This window comes from Gossypium arboreum, chromosome 5, assembly GCF_025698485.1.
Source record: "Gossypium arboreum isolate Shixiya-1 chromosome 5, ASM2569848v2, whole genome shotgun sequence".
NCBI lineage: Eukaryota > Viridiplantae > Streptophyta > Magnoliopsida > Malvales > Malvaceae > Gossypium > Gossypium arboreum.
The window spans coordinates 19,196,620-19,218,470 of NC_069074.1; the positions used below are offsets into that span (position 1 = coordinate 19,196,620).

Genomic DNA, 21,851 nt, shown 5'->3' on the forward strand with positions numbered 1-21,851 from the left:
ATTGAGATAATAAAATGTGCACAATAAAATTAAAATGTATAAAAATATTTTAATAAAATTTTAATTTGGTGGTAAATTGAAGGTTTTATTAATGCAATTGGTGTGAGTTCAAATCTATTATATGCATAATTTTATTTTTTATTTTAAAGTGAAAAGATTAAAATACCATCGAATCAAATTATGTATTATAATTACAAAAGACCATTCTCATAACTTCTTAACCGAATTGGTGAACTAGTTGAGGATGATACCAACTCAATTAGAAGTTTAAATAATTGAGAACGATACTCTCTCGATCAGAAACCTAAATGATAGTATGAATGTAATAGAAGGAAAAGCTGAGACTGATATTTAAAAAATATGTCCAAAATATGGGTTGATATTGAATGAGACCAGAGTGTTGTGGCATTGATTGCTTTTAGACCCAATGAGCCTTTGGAAAAATAATAAGATAATGAAGCAGTCAGAAAAGCCCAAAACATGGGGTTAAAGCCCAGTCAATTTCCTGAGTAAAATAAAAACAAATTTGATTTTGGAAGTTTTTTTTGTTTGAAAATCAAAAGGGGAAGTAACCAAACCAACAGTTAACAAACAACCAAAAACAGGAAAAAGGACTGTATTTCACTGAGTCAGAACAGATCCAAGACAGCAGTGAACAAATACAGTGGCAAAGCCAGAGCATAACATTCAGGACATAAATCCAGACCGCAACTGTGCTTATGGTGGTCCAATGACCATATGATTGCCCCACTCTTATATTTAATTAATTAATTAATTAATTAATTAAAGCGAGCCTTTTTAATCCAATAAGCCAAGCTTTCAAGTTTCGATCAATCACTTTCTCACCCTCTCCCGTTAAAATCCAAAAGGCAAAACAAGTGAAAAAGAACAAAAGGAGAAGAAGAATGTCATGGTTGGCTCGATCCCTAGCGAATTCCCTCAGTCTCGACGACGATGGCAATGAATCAGCTTCTTCAAGGGATGAGGAAAACGACGACGTAAGCCATGACTCCCGATCATCGGCTCCTCCGCTGCACCTGATTCATAACGAGGAAACCGAGGCCAAGGGGGAACACCGATCGCTGGCCCCCGAACAAGTAGCCGAACTCCAATCCCATGGCATCAAAGAAGATCTATCGGAGCTCAAACAAACCCTGACGCGACAACTCTTCGGTGTCGCTTCCTTTCTCGCTCCGCCACCGCCTCCTCCTCCTCCTCTTTCTTCAACGCAATTCAATGGCCAATCGAATGGTCGATCATTCTCTAATTTGAATCAATCTGAGCCGTCGGATCAATCTATCTCACGGGACGAGGAGGATCCGTCTGATCCTGCCGCGGTCGCGGGGGTTAGAGACGATTTAGCTGAGATCGGGGGAACGTTGTCTAAGATGGAATCCGACTATTTTCCGTTTGGACAGGGGGAAAATGGCGAAGAAAACGAATGCGAGGAGGAGGAGGAGGATTTCGACGTGGTTGGGATCACGGATGAGGTGTTGGCGTTTGCGAGGAATATCGCCCATCACCCAGAAACGTGGTTGGATTTCCCTCTTGATCCCGATGAAGACTTGGACGGTAATATTGTTGTCTTCATCAATCATCATTAATTTTGATCTCATTGTATAGTAATATACTCTTGGTTGTTTTTCCATATTCTCTGCCCTGGGATTCTTGCTTTTCAGCTCAGTTGTTTAGAGCTCAACTGATCAAAATGTTAATTTTATTTCGATTTTAGTTGAAAACTAGATAGTTTGAATAAAAAATACGAAATTCATACTACCATTATTTTCCATGTTGACTTTATGCTTCATTGATTCTGTTGTTGGAATCTTTGCAATATTGGATCATAAAATAAAGGAGTTAATTATGATTAACAGTAAATGTAGTGATCTGTGGTTCCTGCCCGTGACTTTATTATTGAATTGGTTTGCAGTTTGAACCATTGCTTTAGTCTGTGCTTCTCTTGTCAAATGATTGGACTGAAAACCTATTTTTCTGTTTGCAATTTCGATCAACATCCCCCATCTATGCTTGAATTTTAGATACATAAAAACGGTTATGTTATCCTTGCTCCATCTAACACATTCTTCATGTTTGGCTAGCTATTTTTGGTTGTAATTTTTGCGGTTTTATTTTTATTACTTTTATAATTATTATGTATAGGTTTATAACATGACAATCAGAGTTTGTGCTTTTGTTTTTCTTGTTTTAGATTTTGACATGTCAATTGCCCAACGAGACCATGCTATGGCTATCGAATATCTTGCTCCGAGACTGGCAGCTCTGAGAATTGAACTCTGTCCATGCCATATGAGTGACAGTTACTTTTGGAAAGTTTATTTTGTTCTCCTGCATTCAAGACTTAACAAGGCTGATGCAGAGATTCTGTCTACACCTCAGGTAAGTGACTTCTTGTAGATGTAATATCAAAAGAGAGTTTATATAATATTGAGCCCTAATTGAGCATTCAATTAATTTCTGTTTCTGTTTCCTTGTTTTGTTTTCCTGGCTGAGGTTACAATTTTACATTTTTAACTTTTAAATCTCAAATCCATATGGGAATATAAGATATTGCAAAGTCTGATAATTGATATGAATTCCTTTGAGTTTTCTTGAAATTCACCCTTACACATTGGCTTTGCATGACATCCACATTTTACACTTCCACCTACTACCTAGCTAGTTTTCTCCATGGATTCACTATTATCATTTCCATAACTGTAATAGTTTTTTTTTATAAACATCTCTGCAAGTTTACTTAGCCTCTTCAAAGTCTGGCATGCATGCTCTTGTCCTGGATTAATCAACCCTTTCATGGCTTGGTTTCCATGGTTCCTGAGTCATATCTGATGTACAAAGATGTGAGAAAATTGTTCCATTCTTTCGCTTAAGAGATTTATTCTCTCCATTTTGTCAAGAAGACTTCTTACAAATTTGTCAGCCAAATTGATTTTGGATTCTTCATAACTTCTTGATCTTTAGCTGAACTTCTTATATGCTCAGTACAGAAGCATTTCATATCATATAGTTTCATGGAAATTTTCTTATGATTTATTTGAATTACCAACAGGGATTTGTTTGCCTTAAGTGTAGTTTTTCAAGAGATAATTTATGTACCTATTTCACACTATATTAGTATGGTTGGTACAATAACATTTCATGTACTTCATGTTCGGCAGTTATTAAGCTTACAAGCAGAATGTTGATCAATTCTCAATTCTCTTTGGTGGTTAATTTATTGCTAGCAGGTAATGGAAGCTAGAGCATTGTGGATGAAGGAGCTGCAAGAGCAAACAAAGCCTGAAACTGATTGGTACGGGGGAAGCACTTCCCACTTAGGAGACAGCCATAATATAATGCAAAATGATCTTACTCCTTCCTCTTCCAATTATTTTGCCTTTGAGACCATGTCTCCTCGGACCTATGCTTCTGAACCCACCTCTAGCATCCGAACAGACTACGTGACTGAGACGCATCCAGTTGAAAGCACTGAGATGCCATTTGTGGACAAGCCTGTTATTGAGGAAAAACAGGTGTCTAACACCGAGGAAAAGGGTAATGTGGCTGGTCCATCCTCAAAAATATGGATTCCAGATTTTGATGATGAAGAGATTGATTGGCCAGAAGATGATGGTCCTGATGTTGGTGGTTATAGTGGGGCTGCAATTTGTGCGGAGGATGTAGAAGATATTTCTTTCAGTGATCTTGAGGATTTCGATGATAGTAGCACCCTTACAAATTCTAAGTTAGTTTCAAAAGGATTTGAAACTTCTAAAACATAAACCTGGGATTCGATTTAGCTTGGCATAAGCTTTGCTTGTTGGATCAAAGATGGAACCAGACGGCCATTTAGTTTAATGTAGAACCTTGGATGTTGGACGCCAACAGCATCATCGATGCAGGGGAAATGGTTGCAGGTGGTGAAGGTGTCTCGGAACTTGGGAGCTTGTTTGTATATGATGAGTGATCAATCAAGTGTTAATAGAGTGTTTTTCCGTTGATTGTTGGAAGGATTCTAGGATGGAAAAAGGGGCAATGTCAAAGGACAATTGCTTATGTTCATAGACAGAAATGTGGAAGGAGTTAGAAGCATTGAGAACAATTTTTTTTTCTTAGTTTTCTTTGATTGGGATACAAGATTTGTACAGAAAAATCTGTAAGTTAAAGTTCCATTCTTAGAACTTGAGATCACGATTCATGTAATTTTTTAAATCTTTCTGCTAAAGATTATGTAATAAAAGAAGAGATCATTGTTCATGAGAGTCAATAAATGGTAACAAAATGGTTGTAAGGTCATCTGATTGACCAATGCAAAGCATCAAAATAAAGTGAGAGACATTATGGTTTCTGTCTGTAGTGCTGTTGCAACGCAAGCGAAAACGTCACATCAATAGAAATGAAGTGAATAACTGAGGTTCGAACGTCCTTTTTGTTGTTACTGGTCTTATCTTTAGGAAATACTTTCCTTCAAATTATTAGCATCAGTACAAATACTGCCGTATACCTCAATGTGAGGGTATTTGTTTTGTTGCACTAAATTAGCTTAAGCCATCTATACAAATCATTCCAATTTATTTATGGTTTACAATTGAACCAATATCACTTCATGGCTTATGGTTCTGAGTATAAATATAATCCAAATGAGGAGCAAGGGTTCTTCGCATCAAGCTCTCCTCTTTCCCAACTCCTTCACAGTTGTCATCAACATCAACTCTCTGCATGAACCAAAACCCATAGCCTTATTATTAATCAAAGAAATAATATAAGAACAAAAAAAAAGAAGAAGAAGAAGAAACATGGAAATGATTGGGTTTGGTAAGAAGAATAGAAATGAAAGAAACAATGCCTGGTGCTTGGTTAAGAGGAAAGCAGGGTCGGGACGAGCAGCATAACATAGCATAAAATTGAGGAGAAGGGCAGCAATGAAAAGGGTGAAGAGCTTAGACATGTTTTTCATTTGGAATTCAAGAGAGCATCATTGGAGGTACTTGTTAAAGGTACAAAAACGTTCAATTTATAAAGGAGACGCTATGAGATTAGGTCAATCCAAACCCAACCACTTAATTTATCACATGTGTGTGGATATGCTTCGGCTAGAGATTGGTACGAATCAGTAAAGTATTATTCATTTTAATATTAAAGCCATTCCCCATTCAAGACTCAAATCAGCCATAGCAAAATAGTAATTGAATGGAATTATTGATGGAAATAAAAAAAAGTCCCATTAGAGCTTCGATTGGTAAGATATTAACAAGGAGAACTTTCTTTTGCCTAATCAAAACTGAAGAAATCTCTGGCGATTTTGCAGTCTAGTAGTGCTGGTATTGAGAGGTTTGATTACGGAAGTTATTAACAAGGAGAAGTCTTGAATAATTATTAAAAAAAGAGGCAAGGAAATTAAGGTGTCTAATAGTAACAGGGTCTCCTGCGAATCAAAACCCATTGAAGAAAGAGGCAAATGGAGCACATAGTGAACCCCACCCTCGGGAGCTGCTCTATTGCAGATTGAATTACAGACCCAATATCAAATCCACCTAGTCCATTCAAATGGGCCCAATTGTTGTGCTTTCAAAAAAACACATGTTTGGAATCAAGAGTAAGCTTATAATCATATCATAAGCAATGTTAAATTAATTATTTAAAGGTGTTTTATAATTTATATTTAAAATTCGTAATTTTATTTTTAATAATATTATTTTTAAATAATAAAGTTTAAATTTATGTTTTTTTATATTTAATTACTTGATTCATTCAAACTCAAAATAATATTTTGTAGTTTTTTTTGAAAATTTAATTTTTGAGTCAAGTTTTAATCCTCATTTATAATCTAATATATATTTTTAATATTTATCTTGAGTGTATAATTATTTTATTTTTAATTTTATTTCAAATAATGGTTATATTTTACTATTCGTTTATATATTCAAATTAAAATTCAAAAATAATTTTTATTAATTATTTAAAATATTTAAAATTTATATTTTATGTATCAAAATATTAATATAGAATTATAATAAATTAGTTTTTATATTTTTATTATAATTTAATTTGGTATTTCATGTATTATAATATTAATAATTTAAATAAGACATACTTGTAATTCCACAATGGATGAAGGGCATGTGTAGGAATTAGACTTATCTAGTAATAATTAAAACAACCAACATATTTCAAAGTCTCTTTTAATAGCTCATGGGGGATACTTTCAATTCCACCCCAAACCCTCTCTCTTTTCTGTGGTTTACTTTCAATTTCAGGGCTTTCACAGCCAAATTCATGGCAGCCACTACTACTTCCAGTACTACTACTACCACCAGTAGTAACAGCTCTGGTTTTTTCAACCTTCGATCCAACAACGTCAGGCCCTCATCATCCGCCACCCGTGGCTCACCGCCAGCTGCATGCGGAAAGCTCGATGGTGTGGGTGTATGGTTCGTCAATGGCGTGGCGGCCGCTTTCTTTGCATCGCTAGAACGATGTTCTTGCATCCGTATAGCCACCGAGGACGATGGCGAGGATGCAAACGATGTGCCCTTGATTCAAAGTGATGGGAATGTGAGGCATCTTGCTGGAACTACCAGCAGGAAGAGAACAAGGAAAGGGAACAACAAACAAGGCTAAAGTGCTGCTCCTTATATATATATATATATATATATATATATATGTTCATTTTCTAATTTGGTAAGTCAAAATATATGATGGCCTTTCTTGGATTTGTGAATGTTTTAATGGAGTTTACGGGTTTACAGTTCATGGAATTTATGGGTTTTCAGCCATTGTTTACAGTTCAGATTGTTTATATAACTAACTACGTTAATGGATAGAAAAATGAATCGAAAAATTCGTAGTCTAGATTTTTTTTTTTAAAACGAAATTAAATATTATATATTTATGAATTAATTAAAATAAAATTAGATTTTGAAACTCATTTACTGGTTCAGAAGTTTATAATTTTGGTTCTAGTGTGTAGGAAATTGGGCAGTGTTTATGTTTGAAAATTAAGCACAACTTGATTGAATACTAAATATGGAGATTGGAGAACATGCTCATCCCACATTTATTAATTTTTGCAAAGAATAAGAGTGGAATTAAAGAATTCAAAATCCACTTTCCTTTTGTTGCTCCATCATTTTGAATGATGTTTTATAATGTTGTTTGCTGGACAAAAGTTCCTTTTGCTTTTGCTTTTCTCCTAACCCAAAGCACGCAATCCAAATTTTTAGATTTTTTTTTTATTTAACCGCAAAATACCCATTTTTTTCTTCCTGCCTCCTATTCCTTCGTTGACAAAAAACATGCAAAGAAAAAAAAAACACTTAAAAAGAGAGAATGCACAAGTCCAAGGAAAAAAAAAATAAACATGAGGAACTGTTTTAAGACCAAACAACACGTTTCTGTTCTCTTTTATTGAAAAAAAACAAGAGTTAATTACGAATTTATAAAGTTATAAAATGCTGTCGAAATATGAATCGGATAATTCTATTAAGATTTTGTTTTAATTTTTATTTGATTTATTTAATTCAGGATCATATTAAAAAGCAAGCTATTAATGACAAATGTGAAATCAGCCCCACTAAAAACATGTTCATAATGGTTATTATCCTTTATTTTAGCTTTTAACTTTTTTTATTTTGTTTGATTAGCAATAATTTTAGTTATGAGTGTTTTTTTATCTGACAGCTAGCTTAAATAATAAAATATATTTATACAAATATTGAATTCTTAATCTAATCTAATTAATATAAAATTAGTACTACACAATTACTATACGGGTGAGATTTTAAATAAAAACCGAGTGAAAATTTTAAATAACATTAATATTTTTTAGAAAATAAAATGTATGGTTTCACACGAGACATATATATGCATTTTTTTAGTGTAATATAAAATTTATTATGAAAATAAATTTATGTGATAAATATAAAATATATATTTTTATATGTTAATTTTTTATACAATATAAAAAATATAAAAAACGTACAATGTATATTTTATTTATTATTAAAAATACATTTAAACGTTTCCAAACTATATATTTTATTATTATAAATTAAGATGCAATAGGTTAATTCTCATTTCTTAAATAGAAGAAGTAGTAAAGTTTTATTGGGAGGAGGGATAAATTAAAGGTTTCTGTTGTTCTTTTTTTTTTTAGTGAAATGTGGACCACGGAAAATGAGCCCAAGCTCAATATTAGATTTAGTATTTCAAATAGGCTATGGGTCTAGTAGCTCAAATAAAAAGGGCCCAGAAAACCTCCGCTATGCAGAAAACGAGGTCGTTTAGTTGTTCACGGCTGGCCTGGCAATGACACCAAGCTTTCTAAACTGGAAGTTAGAATGAAAGTTGCATCTTTCTATTCTCTCTCAGCACGTAACTCGCCAACTAAATAACTGCTCAGCAACATCCGATCAATGTCGCGCCACTTTCAATTTTGCCCTAAACTTTTCCCATCCCTCTCCTAAATCTTCAAAATAAATTTAAAAAAATCATTTAACGGTACAGTAAACTGTAATAATTTGATCGAAAAAACCGCATCTCGTCAACCGCCAAAAAAAAAGCCATGCTCGGTGTTGGAGAAGAAACGCCTTCCAGGTAAACGCATTCAAAATTGATGGTTTTTTTCTTTTACAATTTTAATTGTTAATTTTTCCTAGTGTTTGGTGTAGGTTTGATTTACTTAGCATGGTTAAAAAGCACTCGAATTTGTTGGGGAAAACGGTGGTGGAAGAAGAAGATGCTTCCGACGTTGAAATGGACGGTCAATTTTGGCACGACGTCTTCGATCTGTATTTCGTTCGGGGAAAGGAATCAAAACGACGCCAAGACGACGATCTCTTATTTTTCGTGAGAAAATGGGTATAAAATCTCTCACTTTTTTAAAAAAAAAATAGGGGGAGAATTAAGCTAATTGTTTCAACTTATGTTGCTGTAGAGGGAACATGGTTTTAATGATAAGAACGGCGTTGCTCCTTACTTTGTACGCAGGTGGGCACTTGAGGTAAAACGAAGTAAAAAAAGAAAAAAACCAACTTCAATCTGAATTGAGTTTCTTGTTTAATTTGATTGATTCCTTTTTGCTTTAGTAGTTTACTTAGCTTCTTTTTATAATGTCGTTGGTGAAAATTGTATGTTAGATATTATGTTCTTTCTTTTGTGAACCAGTTGGATAAGTTGGTTGGTGAGAGTTTCTCAGAGGTGGATTGGAGGCGCTCGTTTTACTTGAACATGATTGCCCATATTTCGTACTCTGTAACAGTAGCTATTTGCAGGTGACTTGTTCACTTCCTTGTGTCGTGTCTTATCTATGCTATGCTTTTATCATCGTAATGGTTGATAGTTTCCTATAGTTAGATGGTACATTTTGTTTCTTAGATGGTACATTTTGTTTCTTACTACTTTAACAATATCTAATTGTTTCCTCCTCTCTTCCCCCTCGGTGAACTAACTTTTCTCTCTCCATATCTGTAATTTGAAGTTTAAGAAATAAAAGAGATACTTATCTGCAGGTTAAGGGGACACCCCCCCCCCCCGGCGCATTGGTAGCTTCACTGTGTTAGATATGATTAAATTTTAACTATGTGTTTTTTTTCTCCTTTTGCCAGTCAGCAAGTCCTTAGAAATCGTCAAGTGGGGCAAGATACACCATTGTCTTCTATATACAAGGTAACCCCTGCTTTAATGTGGCTACTGTAGGAGGCATATTTATATCTCTTAACTTTTTGACTTGTTTATATTGTTGAAGTAAAATCTGTCATCTTGGAGGAAATCTGACTAATTTTTTTCTGAGAAGTGTTTGATTCTACTTGCTGTGCCAATTGTTGAGTTCATCTTTGTTATAAGCCATAGATTGCTAAAACTTTTTGCGATTTGAATCCAGGAAATTGAATTATTCTTAGGATAAATCAGATACTGTCTCTTGCAAAGATTTCAAAATTTTCATGCAACGTTTGCATTCTGCACAATCTAATCCTTTAGCTCTGCTGTCCTGCAGATTGTGAAGACTGTTTATGCATCTCCCAGCCGAGTAAATTCTCATTTGGACTCAAAAAAGGCAAGCTTATCATTTTAGCAATCTTGGTGATATTGAGCTTTTCTTCAATTTCATGACATTCTCATTAATTTGGATCTAGGAAGTAGAGACAACACCTGCCTATCCAGACATCTGTTTCGCCATAGATGATTTTGACTCCACTTTTGATGCAGTGGTAAATGCTTTCTTTTCCTTTATAAATTCTCTCATCTGTGTGTTTATGATAGTGTATTGCACTAATGCACATAATATATTAATTTTCTTCAATTTATTTGATTTATAATGAAACTTCCAATGAAGTAAAGTACTGCTCTTTGTTTGCCTTAAAGTAAGTTTAGATGTGGTAAACGGGGTTTCAACTTGGCTAGTATTACTGCATTCCTCTCACAACCTGTGATAAAAGCACTGAGCTAATAAGAAGTTGGATTTTGCTATTTCTGTAGCATATATAAGGACCAAAGTCGCTTCTTTATTTGAAGCTTTGCATTGCATTCTTCTTGGTTATACAGTTATCCTTTTGTTATGACATAGTAGGATTTCATGGAAAGCAGAAGCTTTTTGTTAGATGTAGGACCTCCAGAATGTAGCCATGACATATTTTCTCATCCAGGTCTTGACAGATACAGATCTTTGCTACTGCGTGCTGCTTAATGCACTTGATGGCGCAGGATTTCCTAGTGAAACAGATAAAAATGATAGCTGTTCCAGTAACAAATTACCATTGGGAGTAGATACTAATTCTACGAGGACAAAAAATTGTAAGGTTTGGGTCCTCTGTCAGGTCCTTTGTAATAATTTATTTGTATTAGCCCATGATCAACCAGGGTCTTCACATCTGAAATAGTTACATAGAACTGCTAGGTTTTTTATGTCACTTTATGATGGTCAAATTATTTGTTGTTCCTTAGAACAATGAATTGATCAAGCATTCAGCAAGGAGCAAGTGAGGTGGCATTGCTGACTAGGACTTAAAATGGGCTGCTTTGGTGTTTTAACAATTGTCCATTTTGGTGCAGAATGAATGTTGCTTTATGTTGTCCTGTAAGCATTCAAATTAAATTAACATTGACCATGAAAGGGGGAGATATGCATGAGAAGAAAATGATTTTCTCTACACCAACTATGAATATTTTATTATCATGAATTAGTTTTGAAGTTTAAGTTATAAATAACATTGTGGTTAGCATCAAATAGACCGATGCTTGAGTTTTCAAAATTAATATGGATTTATTCTGTGAAAAGCTGCTTAGGAATTCTTTATATGCTACAAAGCTCAGTTTGTGTACAACTTGACATGCTGCTAATTATTATGGCAGCTAACACTTTTTTCTGGATTTGTCAGCTATCAAATGGTTCGGGATGCATATGATGGTATACCTTTTTACTCTTTCAAAGAATTGGCTTCTGTTCTTATTCTTTCGAAATTCTACAAAGTTTGGTGCTTCAACTGATGAAATACTTTCTGCTTTGTTTTTTTTGTGTAGAGTGTTGACAATGAAATTGATTTTTATATGTAAAACATACTACCATGGCTTATTTAACTTTGAATTTGGTTCTTTTGTTTAAGCAATAACTGATGTACCTTTCACTGCAGTCTTGTAATGGGTTGGCATCCCTATGGTGCCTTTTAGTGCAACATTTTCTTCTTTATAAAAAGTAATAATGATAATGTGCCTGTAGAAGAACAGACACAACAAGTCTATAAACTACCAGTTGATTTAATGTTCTCCTAGCTTGATCTAGTATAAAGGATGCAAAACATGTAGATTGCTTATCTGATGTGTTAGAGAATTTATTCTTAGCTTTTCATGTGTTCTTATACTACGTTTGGTAGGAGTATTATCTTTTCACCGTGTTTAGCATATCGGTTAGCAATAAACTAATTTAAATTGGTAATTTTTTGCCACTCACATAACTTGTTTTGGAAAAAAGAATAAAGCCTTTTTGCTTATTTTGAAGAAGTGTTATTTTTTACAAGAGTTTATACTCACCTTTCTAATTTCAAGTTTAGATTTCTACTAACTATTTTTTATTTTATGTATAACTATTGTAATACATACGTAATAAATAAGCTTTTTTCTCATATTATTACGCTAGTAACCAAACGAGACATTAATTTCCTCTTCATGCTTATTTAGCCCTCGCCCTATATCATTTATCTTTCTTTCTCAGATGGGCATTCTCGATTTGGAAGTTTTCTGTCAGTTGGTCATTCCTCTGGGAAAACAGACAGACTTTACATGAAAGGTCCTGGAGGACGTGGGGAAGTTGAAGTTGCTGTTTCAGGTGTTGCAGGTCAGTAAGAATTTCTATCTAAAACTTATATTGTAAAGTTCACGTTCTTTTGTGTTTCCTCGCCTTTCAAAGCTTGTGTAGTTTAGATGTTGCAACAGAGTTTAAGCTGATCATAACCTTTTGTTTCTCAAGGCTTAATGTGTGCCAAAGCCCAAAGTGCCTTATGTCTTATTGATCAATCGATCATAATGTCTCACTTCAAAGTGATAATGGATTTGAGTGTATTGATTATTGATGATTATGTTAAACTGTGATTAGTATCTGTAGTTAATGATGATTTGTCAATAAAGTTTGTGTAAGCGGTTGACAAGTGAAAAATTGCAATGCATCACTTTTAGAATTATTATGAGTACTTTGCTTCCTTTTTTTCCCCCCAATGTTCTATATTTCTCCTTTTATGAACATCTGGTCCATTTAATGCATAAAACTAGTTGATTGATCATGATAAGTGAATGTTGCATGTAGAGTTGAGTAAAATACTGAATTTATGTTTCTCTGTCAGACCAAAGCAAGCAATATTCTGGCCCTTTTTCACCAATTAAGTCAAAAAGGGGTTTAAGACTTGGCTCAATGTTTCGTAAAGCAGCTTCTGTTGTATCTTTGGCAGCAAAGCATGTTTATGCGGCTGCTGCAGCTACTTCAACTTCTGATGAAGAGATGATACCTCTTAAATGCTGCTTAATGTCTATAACATTGCCCTGGGAACACATTGCTCATGATCTTTTGTTCAAGGTATGATCTTTATATTCTAATTTCATAAGCTTCCATCAGCTGGTTTTTCCCTGCATCCGGATGAGTGTCTAACTACTACTTATATCCAAACTCAGAGAAGTCCTCCGGTGAACTTGTAAATGTCTTGTTGCCAAAACTTGTGAAATATACGAGGCATACAAGTATACGCAACCTGCAGAAGGGGAAAAAAGCATTAGAGAAGTGCACATGCAAAAGAAGTCTGAAAATTTCCACCCTCTGGAGCATGAACAGTGTTCATCTCTTCCCCACATAAATTGGTGTGGGGTTGAGTGTTCTAAGGCTGTATTATGACAATTGTACATTATTAATAGTTCTTTATGTTTCTTCATTGTATAAGATTCTTAAACATTCCTAATGAATTCTAATGTTCTACGTGTGCTTCCTAATCTCTTCTATGGCAAGGAATGTCACTTAGAAGTACTAATTCTATTTGCACAAGAATTGTTTCTTTGCAAGCCCTAAAGTTTTAGAAGACTCGAGAATGTCAGCTTCAAAGTGTTTCCTGTCCTTTCTTAATGGTTCTTTTCCTCATTGGCCAACCTTTCTTCTTTATTTTCTTTTACATATAAGTGCGTAGCTTAGTATTAAATGGGGATGCTATGATTAGATTTGAAACTAAACCGGTTGGATGTTATCTTTTCAAAGTAGTTATATGAACAAATTGAGTTAAATCTTGAGCTAAATTTGTGCTCCGTGGGTTTACTTTCGCCAAAACTAGCTAAATTAAGCAATCCATAACTAGAAGAAAAAACTGCTTGGAATAACTTAGGAGTGTGCAACTGTGTATTACTTTAGATGTTTGTGGACTGTATGGTTACTTTTCTCTTTAGCCACACATTATATTCGGGGCCCTGGTGTTTGGCCTCTGAAAATACGTAAAGGGCATTGGGGGATATGATCAAGATTTTGAGCTTTAGGGTACGCTGTCCTGGGATATCCTCACAGTCACACACTGCCTTTAGTGTGAACATGGGGCAAACAGTGGGTGGCTCCACCTGGTTTGCCTGCGCCCGAAGTAATACTCAAAGATGGCAAAGGGGCTTCCTCTTCTTCTAGTGTTGGGACGCCTGGCCATAGTATATTGGCCAACCAACCTCTTTTTGCTGTTACGGGAAATATTGACGCTTCAAGTGTGCCAAATATATGCACTATTTTTGGACTTGGTTAGCCTCACTACCTATACCTATATAGCCTGATTCAAAGTTGAATCAATCATATCCTTAGAAAATCCTGGTCGAGCCCTTTATTACTTTATTATCATCTACATTATTGCGAGGGAAAAAAAAAACTTAATCCCAGTTTCTAATAGTAGTTATTACTAATTCCTTACAAAGAATATTTTGAGTTTGAAAGTTTTGGTAGGGTCCTCAAGCTTTGAATAATTAGAAGGAAAAAGAAATAGTGTCTAAATCAATTAAGAAGGGGATTTCGTCCACAAAACCTAAGGGGCAAAAAATAACGTGAAGTGTCATATATTGCTACCGTAATGAGTAAGTAGAGAAACTAAGGCAGCACTTTAATCTCCGCAACGAAGGGTAAATGACATTAGGATAAAGGAGCTAGGCATGTTATCATATTAAAGCATTCTGATTCAACGTTTTTTAAGGAAAATCAGTTCCAGCAGCACATGAAGCCCACTTGTATGTATATATTAATTAAAGCAGCAAAATTATACCATAAATATATAAATAAAAGGATGGGTATAGCTAATGGTTGAGCTGAATTTCATAAAATAAAAAAGTTAATTAAATTACCTGCAACTGCAAGCAGCATGAGTAGCAGAATCGATCGTATGCATGCATGTTCGCCTCCACTATATAGTCTGTAGTATTATATATATATATGCTAGCTACCCTCCTTTATATAATAAAACCGAACAGCCAAATAAAAGAAAACTTCCAAAGATCCCTCGTTAAAGTTATAAATATTAAGCAGAAAACAACTATGTTTCAACTTCCAATAACACATACCAACTAAGAAAACTACCATGGAATCTGCAGTATTATGCTGCAAACAACTTTTAAGTCAATATTATATATAAATATTTATATATATATATGTAGAGGAAAAGGAAATGATCAGTATGATTTTCGATGTGGTAAAAGGTCACGACCCACGAATAACTTGAACCAAAAGGTAAACTCTAGCTCCACCATAAAACCTCTTTCTTTCTTTTTTTTTTTTTTTTTTTCAGATTGCTTTTGCATGCTCAACAGGAAAAAGTACCTTAAAATTGATGTTATTTGATTCTTACAATAAGGGACCATATGGTTTTCTGTTCTTATGTATATATTATATAATTAGTTTGATAAATAAATATTTTCTTAAATCAAACTATCCAAAAGCAGTAAAAAATGGACACAAGAATTGGAGATGGGTTACTGCTAAACTTTTCCCAGTAAATAATATTGTTTAAGAAAAAAGGAAAACCCTAATGTGTAACGCATATACGTTTGCAATTGTCTTTTCCCCCACATGCAATGTCCCATCGTAATCAAATATACATACATACAAACTTCTTCTCCTTCTATAACTCTTTAAATCCACATTTTCCACTTATTATTTAAAATAATAAACATTTTAAAACAAGTTTTTAACCATTTGAAATTTACTCAACCAATGATAAGCTAAAATCTGTGTAGCAACAACTTGTATTATTTTATATTTGAAAAAGACTTTGATTTTGGTTTCACTCCGACGTATTGCACATGACTTCTGCTCTTTGTCTCTCTAATAAATATATATATATATGTGTGTATCACTTTTCTAGCAAAATTTCTTTTTTATCTGTTTTTGTTTGATTCTTCGTGATTAAGGTAAACCTAATATTTCTCCATGGCCCATCAATTCTTCTCTCTTAAACCCCCCCCCCATAAAATTATAAAGTAGGAGAACCAAAAAATGACCCCCACTAGTTAAGGATAATTAAAATAAACTTTCTTGGGAGGTTTGCCTTTTTGATTTTGAAAAAGTTATCTCCCATCCAAAATCTTTTGTTATGAAGGACCCTACATGTCCCTTACCCCTCCCCTTTAAATACCCTTTCCCCCCTCTTCTTACCTTCCCTTTTCCCCTCTTCTCTTACTTCCTACTATCATTTTAAAAAAACCCGGTCTATTTTTGTGTTCTTTCTTCTCTTTTTTTTTTTTTTAAACTTAAACCCCTTCTTGTTCTTTGGGTTGGTTTAATTGACCCAATGTTCTTGTCCCAAGAAGCGGATCAGTTTCAATTACCGGTTAACGAAACCGGCTTCACACGCGAAGAGCTCGAAGAGTTATTGTCTTTTCTCGAATCGAATGAACCGGTAAGTCCAAACTCCGGTTCAGAAGGTTCGACTCGGGCGGTTTATTCACCGGACGAGAGGAAGAAGAGACGCATGAAATCGAACCGGGAATCAGCGAGGCGGTCCCGTTGGCGAAAAAGGATGCACTTGGAGAACATCACGGACGAAGTGAACCGGTTGAGCGTAGAGAACCAGCAGCTTAAGAACCGACTGAGTGCAGTCATTAATCAGTATCACATTGTATGGCGAGAAAATGAACAGTTGAGATCCAAATCCGAAGCTCTTTGGGCCAAACTCTTGGATCTTTACTGGACTTTAGCCACCATGCAATCACGATAGCCTTCATCTTTTATCAAAGCTTTTAACTTAAAAAAAAAAAAAAACTTAACCATATGAAATTAAGCTCTATAATTAAATCAACTAAAAATTATTGAAAAATTTGAAGCGTAAATGAAGGAATTTTAGAGCTTAATTTCACCTCTCTTTTCTCTCTCTCTTTCTACATCGTAATAATTATAATAATAATTAGTAGCCAATCACTTATATGGTCAAGAAAAGGTGGTGGTTTTCATAAACCCCACGTTTGATATATTGTAAAAAAAATATTTTGTGTCTTTTACTTTTTTTGTTTTCGGGTCCTTTTTAATAAGGACTTTTCTTTGTTTACTATATAATGTAGTAGCTTTTTGCACGTATCTTGAGGCTGTATATAATTCATGGGTCAATATATTAGTGAAATCAGTGCATTGCTTTACTCGTCTTTTTATGAAGAATTTACCGTTAATTTGGATGGGATTGGCGAATAAAAATGTTGACAAGTTTCTTCACAGTATTAATATAAAGAGCAACCCACAAAACAACAGTGAAGAGCACTAGGGATCTATACTTGTGGTTCCATTTTAATTTTCATGGTCGGTTGTTAACTTCAAACTTCACAACAATCATATATATATATATATATACACGCTTACTTCCCAGGTGGAAATTAATGATTGTTCAAATAAGTTTTAAAACATGACCTTTCGGAAAAAAATTAAAGACAAAAAGGGGATTTAGATATGGATAGCTTGTTTAAGAGGAAGTTTCTTTTTTTAAAAAATCCTATAAATGTAATATATCAAAGGTTAAATTTGATAAAAATATAGATTTTAAAAATTATTTAGGGTTTTAAGTATTTTTTTTATATTTAGGTCTCTCTCTCTAAAATTGTTTTTTTTTTATGTTGGGTGTTGGAAATTTGGGGAAAAAATTTATTTGTGTTTGTATTTGAGGTAGACATTGTGATAATTTTAAGGTATATTTGAGTTCACGATGATAAAATAGTGCTCGGAAACCCACACATTTCATTTTTCGTGTCGAGATGGAATCATCACCTTAGAAGCCTATCGCATTGCAACTTAGGCTCTTAGTTTACGGTGGTTATACGATCACGGGTTGAAGTATAACTAGGGCTTCTAGTTGACATGTTATATGGTCACGAGTTGGAGCATAACTCAGGAGCCTAGTTGAAAGTGGTTATATGATCACGGATTTAAGTTTCATGATACCGAAAGAGAATGCTTTATAAACCCCATACATAAGTTTGAGACCATAATCATTGGGAAAAACAAAATGGTTTTCCAGTATAATTAACTTGTTGTTTTTCTCCATCTCCACCAAAGTAGTATTTTTAACCAAATTGTCTGAAACATGTGATAAAGTTAGGGGCAAGAGGCTTTTGGGGGGGAGTGACTGTGGCGGTGGAGAGAAAGCTAAAACTTGAGTCGGGGCTACAACGATTGTAGTTGTTAATGAGTTCTTTAATCACAGCAATCGCTATCGCCCCAAATGGACTTTTAGATTTTCTCTAGTGCCACAGTCACTCCTCCCCCTGAAAGTCCTCTTGCCTCCAACTCTGTCACAGGTTTCAAACAATGAGATTAAGAATATTGTTTTGGTGGAGATGGCATTAAACTTTTTCCTATAATTATGGTCTCAAACTTATGTATGAGTTTATAAAGCATCCTCTTTCGGTGGCATTAAATTTGAATCTGTGATCGCATAACTATAGTCAACTAGGGGCTTGAGTTATACTTGAACCCAAAACGGCATAACAACCATCAACCGGGAGCCTTAGTTATACTTCAATTAGTTATCGTATAACCATTGTGAACTTGGATCCCGAGTTGCAATCCAATAGGCTTCTAAGGTGATGGTTCGATCCCCACATGACAGATGAAATGTGGGGGTCTTTAAATGCCACCGCATCATCGTTAACTAAAACACACCTTAAAACTATCAAATTGTCTCCCTCAAACACAAATAAATCTTTTCATCCAAAAATTTCAACACTTAGCCAAAAAAAAAAAAACAATTTAGAAGAGAAATTTTTATTTTGTAAGGGACGATGGCTAAGAGAGTTGGAGTAGGGGAGCAAAACCCCCCCGCAACTGGGGGAATTTAAAAAAAAAAAACAATGTGGGAGCCCATGATTAGGATTCCTAGGATAATATGTCTAAAATTATACCAAGAATCTCAGAATGTTTGAAAATTATCTCAAAATTCCCGAGTTCTAAATTTTTTCACAGGCTAGGGTTAGGGTTGAAAATGAGAGGGAAGAAAATGTCTCTTGCATAAGGAGTTTTCAACGAAGGTGGCAGAAGGGACTTTGAAAGTGCGCCCTATAGGACAAATTTTTAATTCGTAAATAAGTATATACTATTGAAATGAAAAATACAATATAATACAATAGCCCATATTTTTAATTTTTTCTTAAATTATAAATAAGTATATTGTTGGTGTAAAATACAGTAGAACAATTTTTCTGTATAATTGAAATAAGTACATTACAAATGGAAAAAATGTAACACAATACAAATTAAAAGTTAACCAAGTAAACGATGATTTACGTGAACTTTTTTTTTTAAAAAATCATCGACGTCGTTGGGCAAAATGTGTGCCACAACTTAGCGGGTGTAGACTGTGAGGAGTATCTCTCCGTAGCTGGGGTTCAGGCTCCTCATCTTATTCATCTTCATCTCGAGCTCCATCTTCATCTTCATCTCATTCTTTTGTGTTTAAGTGTCATGTTGTCCTAAGTTGTCATAGTATATCATTGATTCTAGTAACAAGTGGTTGCAAATATGAGCCACCTCGGAAGAACAATGATGCTAGGAGTGTTTGCGACACTATCCGCGAATAAGTGTATGATGTCACATAACTCAATTGAGGATAAAATATTGGAATTGTCGGAGATGGTGGATATGTCGGTGATGTTGTTGGCATTAGCGCTCTATATGGTGTTGGGGATAGAGGTGGTGCAAAAAATACACTTGGAGATAAGGGTGAGCAAAATTCGATTCAATTTGAAAAACTCAATAAAAATTTTAAATTTTTTAGTAAAATAGTTCGAGTTATTCGAGTTATTTGGATCAACTCAAATAAAAAATCAAAAGTTTTTGTTTAACTCGAAAATGAATTACACAATTCAAGTTATCCGAAAATCCGAATAAGAAAAGGAAAAACTACGTCATGTTGATAAATGTTTAACTTTTCTAAAGTTAAAAGTCAAAACCATTAAGTTAAAAGGAAAAACTGTTTTGTTTTGATAAATGTTTAAAGTTAAAAGGCAAAACCATTATATTATTTATGTAGTTAAATAATCTTGTATTTCGTCTACTAGTTAAATAATCGGTTTATGTAAACGTAACATTGAGTATAAATAATAGGATTCGTTAACTCAACTCGAAATTTTTTGACTCGATTCGATTCTAAAAAAATTCAAATTGAGTGGGAGGTACACTTTCGAGTATTGTACTATCAACTTGTTTATTATATTAATTATCATATTATCTAGCTAAAATGATTATTTTGAGTTCTCAACAAATTTAAGAGTTAATTAATTAGCGAAACAATCACTTTTCTTGAATTATCATGATTACATTTATAAATCTTTTAATATAATCTATTTACTTATTAATATATAAATTATGATAAAAATAAAATAATCATATCTTAATAACATTATATGAAAATAAAATTAAAAGCATTAAATTAAATAAACTTATATAGAATCAAATTCTAAAACAATAATATGATTTTAGATTAGATTGAAATGATTATACCTTTTAAAGGATGAAAATGCACCAAGTTTAAAATCATAAGAAATCGAGTTAAAGTAGTTTGCTTTGATTTAATTCTCTTCATAAACCGCGTTCGTGCAAGCTAGAATATTTGAATTAAGGCGAAAAGCAAAAGGCAGTACAAGTCAAATCATGCCCTTCACCTCACCGTCTCCTTTCCAAAACGAATCATGTGCTGTTTTTCTTCCTCCTTTCCATGGCGGAAATTTTTTTAAAAAAAAGTCGACATGTCTAAATCTTTAACTGAATTTATGTCTTCGCATCATCCAATTTTTCTTTTATGTTATATATTCTCACAAATTTATTGCTTATATGATTGTTATCTCGAATATTCCGCTTGTTAAAAAGTTTGAACTCATCAATGTTTATAGCTTAATTAATAGTAATATAATTTTTGTTCTCTAAAATTTAGTATTTGAGTTAGATAATTAGATTTATTTTGGTCTTTAAATTTGGATTTAATCAAAATTTGATTATGTAACTAGTGTTCTTGAAACATGACTGATTAGATTGAGAACCGATTGATATATTGGCCCAAACAAAGGGGTTGAATCGATTAAATGAAAAAACTCGTCGAAACATGTAAAAACGAAAGACGGAGACAAAAACCAATAGTTAAACAGGTTGAACCGATTTAATAAATTTTTTTATATTTTAAAAATTTTATGAATTATAAATTTTTTTATTTAATTATTATTGATCTAGCAGTTGAACCAATAAAATCAATTGAATCGAGAACCAATGGTCTAACCACTAGTGTAATTATTAGAACACCATATGTGAAACTTTAAGATTGTACCATGTCATCACTTGAAAATTTATATAAAATTTTAATTTTCAAGTGATGATGTAGTATAATTTCATAATACCGTATCATCAAACCTTTTATATATTTCAAGTTTAAATACCTAAATAAATCTAGTTATCAAAATCATGTACTAAAATAGATAATAAAAAAATACAAATACAGAAATAGAGCTATTGCTAGATTTATAGACCAAAAATTATATTCATCCCTTAATGGTAATAACCTCCCTCCCAAAAAAAAAAAAGCACTTTCTAGAATATATTTGTGTGAGAGAATCGAATTATTCCCTTCAATGGTTTGAATTTAATGAGACTGGGAATATGGTTTTAATAAAATTGAATAATTGAATTTTGATTATGGACATCAATCTCTACTTTAAATGAACCAACCTAATAGATGCAGGTCAAAAGAGTAAAGAAAGGCATGTCTTTTTCTTTTTTGTCTTTTGTTTTTGTTAGTGAAATTTTGTATGGAACATGCATGATGTAAAGACCATAGTCATTCACAAGCAATAAATGTGCAAATGCTTTTTTGTTTTTTCACTTGAAAGAAGAATGATTA

At 33.5% G+C, this 21,851-nt stretch overlaps 4 protein-coding genes across 4 annotated transcripts; all 4 read left to right on the forward strand.

Annotated features, from left to right (window-relative positions):
• The first annotated feature begins 649 nt into the window (after positions 1-649).
• LOC108450266 (uncharacterized) lies at positions 650-4,268 on the forward strand. Its single transcript, XM_017747810.2, has 3 exons — positions 650-1,572; positions 2,210-2,397; positions 3,246-4,268. The coding sequence occupies exons 1-3, from the start codon at positions 906-908 to the stop codon at positions 3,777-3,779; spliced, it is 1,389 nt and encodes a 462-aa protein (XP_017603299.1). The 5' UTR covers positions 650-905; the 3' UTR covers positions 3,780-4,268.
• Positions 4,269-6,156: 1,888 nt separating this feature from the next.
• Positions 6,157-6,826, forward strand: LOC108452588 (uncharacterized). The gene has a single exon (XM_017750386.2). It carries the CDS (start codon positions 6,190-6,192, stop codon positions 6,616-6,618), a length of 429 nt encoding a protein of 142 aa, XP_017605875.2. The 5' UTR covers positions 6,157-6,189; the 3' UTR covers positions 6,619-6,826.
• A 1,436-nt stretch (positions 6,827-8,262) lies between these two features.
• On the forward strand, positions 8,263-13,617 carry LOC108450412 (uncharacterized). Its single transcript, XM_017748022.2, has 12 exons — positions 8,263-8,592; positions 8,667-8,856; positions 8,933-8,998; positions 9,163-9,269; positions 9,603-9,663; positions 9,992-10,051; positions 10,131-10,205; positions 10,641-10,793; positions 11,347-11,401; positions 12,203-12,325; positions 12,828-13,057; positions 13,153-13,617. Exons 1-12 carry the CDS (start codon positions 8,561-8,563, stop codon positions 13,174-13,176), a joined length of 1,176 nt encoding a protein of 391 aa, XP_017603511.1. The 5' UTR covers positions 8,263-8,560; the 3' UTR covers positions 13,177-13,617.
• Positions 13,618-16,120: 2,503 nt separating this feature from the next.
• LOC108452646 (basic leucine zipper 4-like) lies at positions 16,121-17,153 on the forward strand. The gene has a single exon (XM_017750449.2). It carries the CDS (start codon positions 16,275-16,277, stop codon positions 16,698-16,700), a length of 426 nt encoding a protein of 141 aa, XP_017605938.1. The 5' UTR covers positions 16,121-16,274; the 3' UTR covers positions 16,701-17,153.
• Positions 17,154-21,851: the final 4,698 nt, after the last annotated feature.

Coding starts and splice junctions, on each gene's coding strand:
- LOC108450266 (XM_017747810.2), top strand. CDS start 906: ATGTCATGGTTGGCTCGATCCCTAGCGAATTCCCTCAGTCTCGACGAC. Junction 1,573..2,209: donor TCCCGATGAAGACTTGGACG/GTAATATTGTTG, acceptor TTCTTGTTTTAG/ATTTTGACATGTCAATTGCC. Junction 2,398..3,245: donor AGATTCTGTCTACACCTCAG/GTAAGTGACTTC, acceptor TATTGCTAGCAG/GTAATGGAAGCTAGAGCATT.
- LOC108452588 (XM_017750386.2), top strand. CDS start 6,190: ATGGGGGATACTTTCAATTCCACCCCAAACCCTCTCTCTTTTCTGTGG.
- LOC108450412 (XM_017748022.2), top strand. CDS start 8,561: ATGCTCGGTGTTGGAGAAGAAACGCCTTCCAG. Junction 10,206..10,640: donor ACTCCACTTTTGATGCAGTG/GTAAATGCTTTC, acceptor TTTCTCATCCAG/GTCTTGACAGATACAGATCT. Junction 11,402..12,202: donor GGTTCGGGATGCATATGATG/GTATACCTTTTT, acceptor TTTCTTTCTCAG/ATGGGCATTCTCGATTTGGA.
- LOC108452646 (XM_017750449.2), top strand. CDS start 16,275: ATGTTCTTGTCCCAAGAAGCGGATCAGTTTCAATTACCGGTTAACGAA.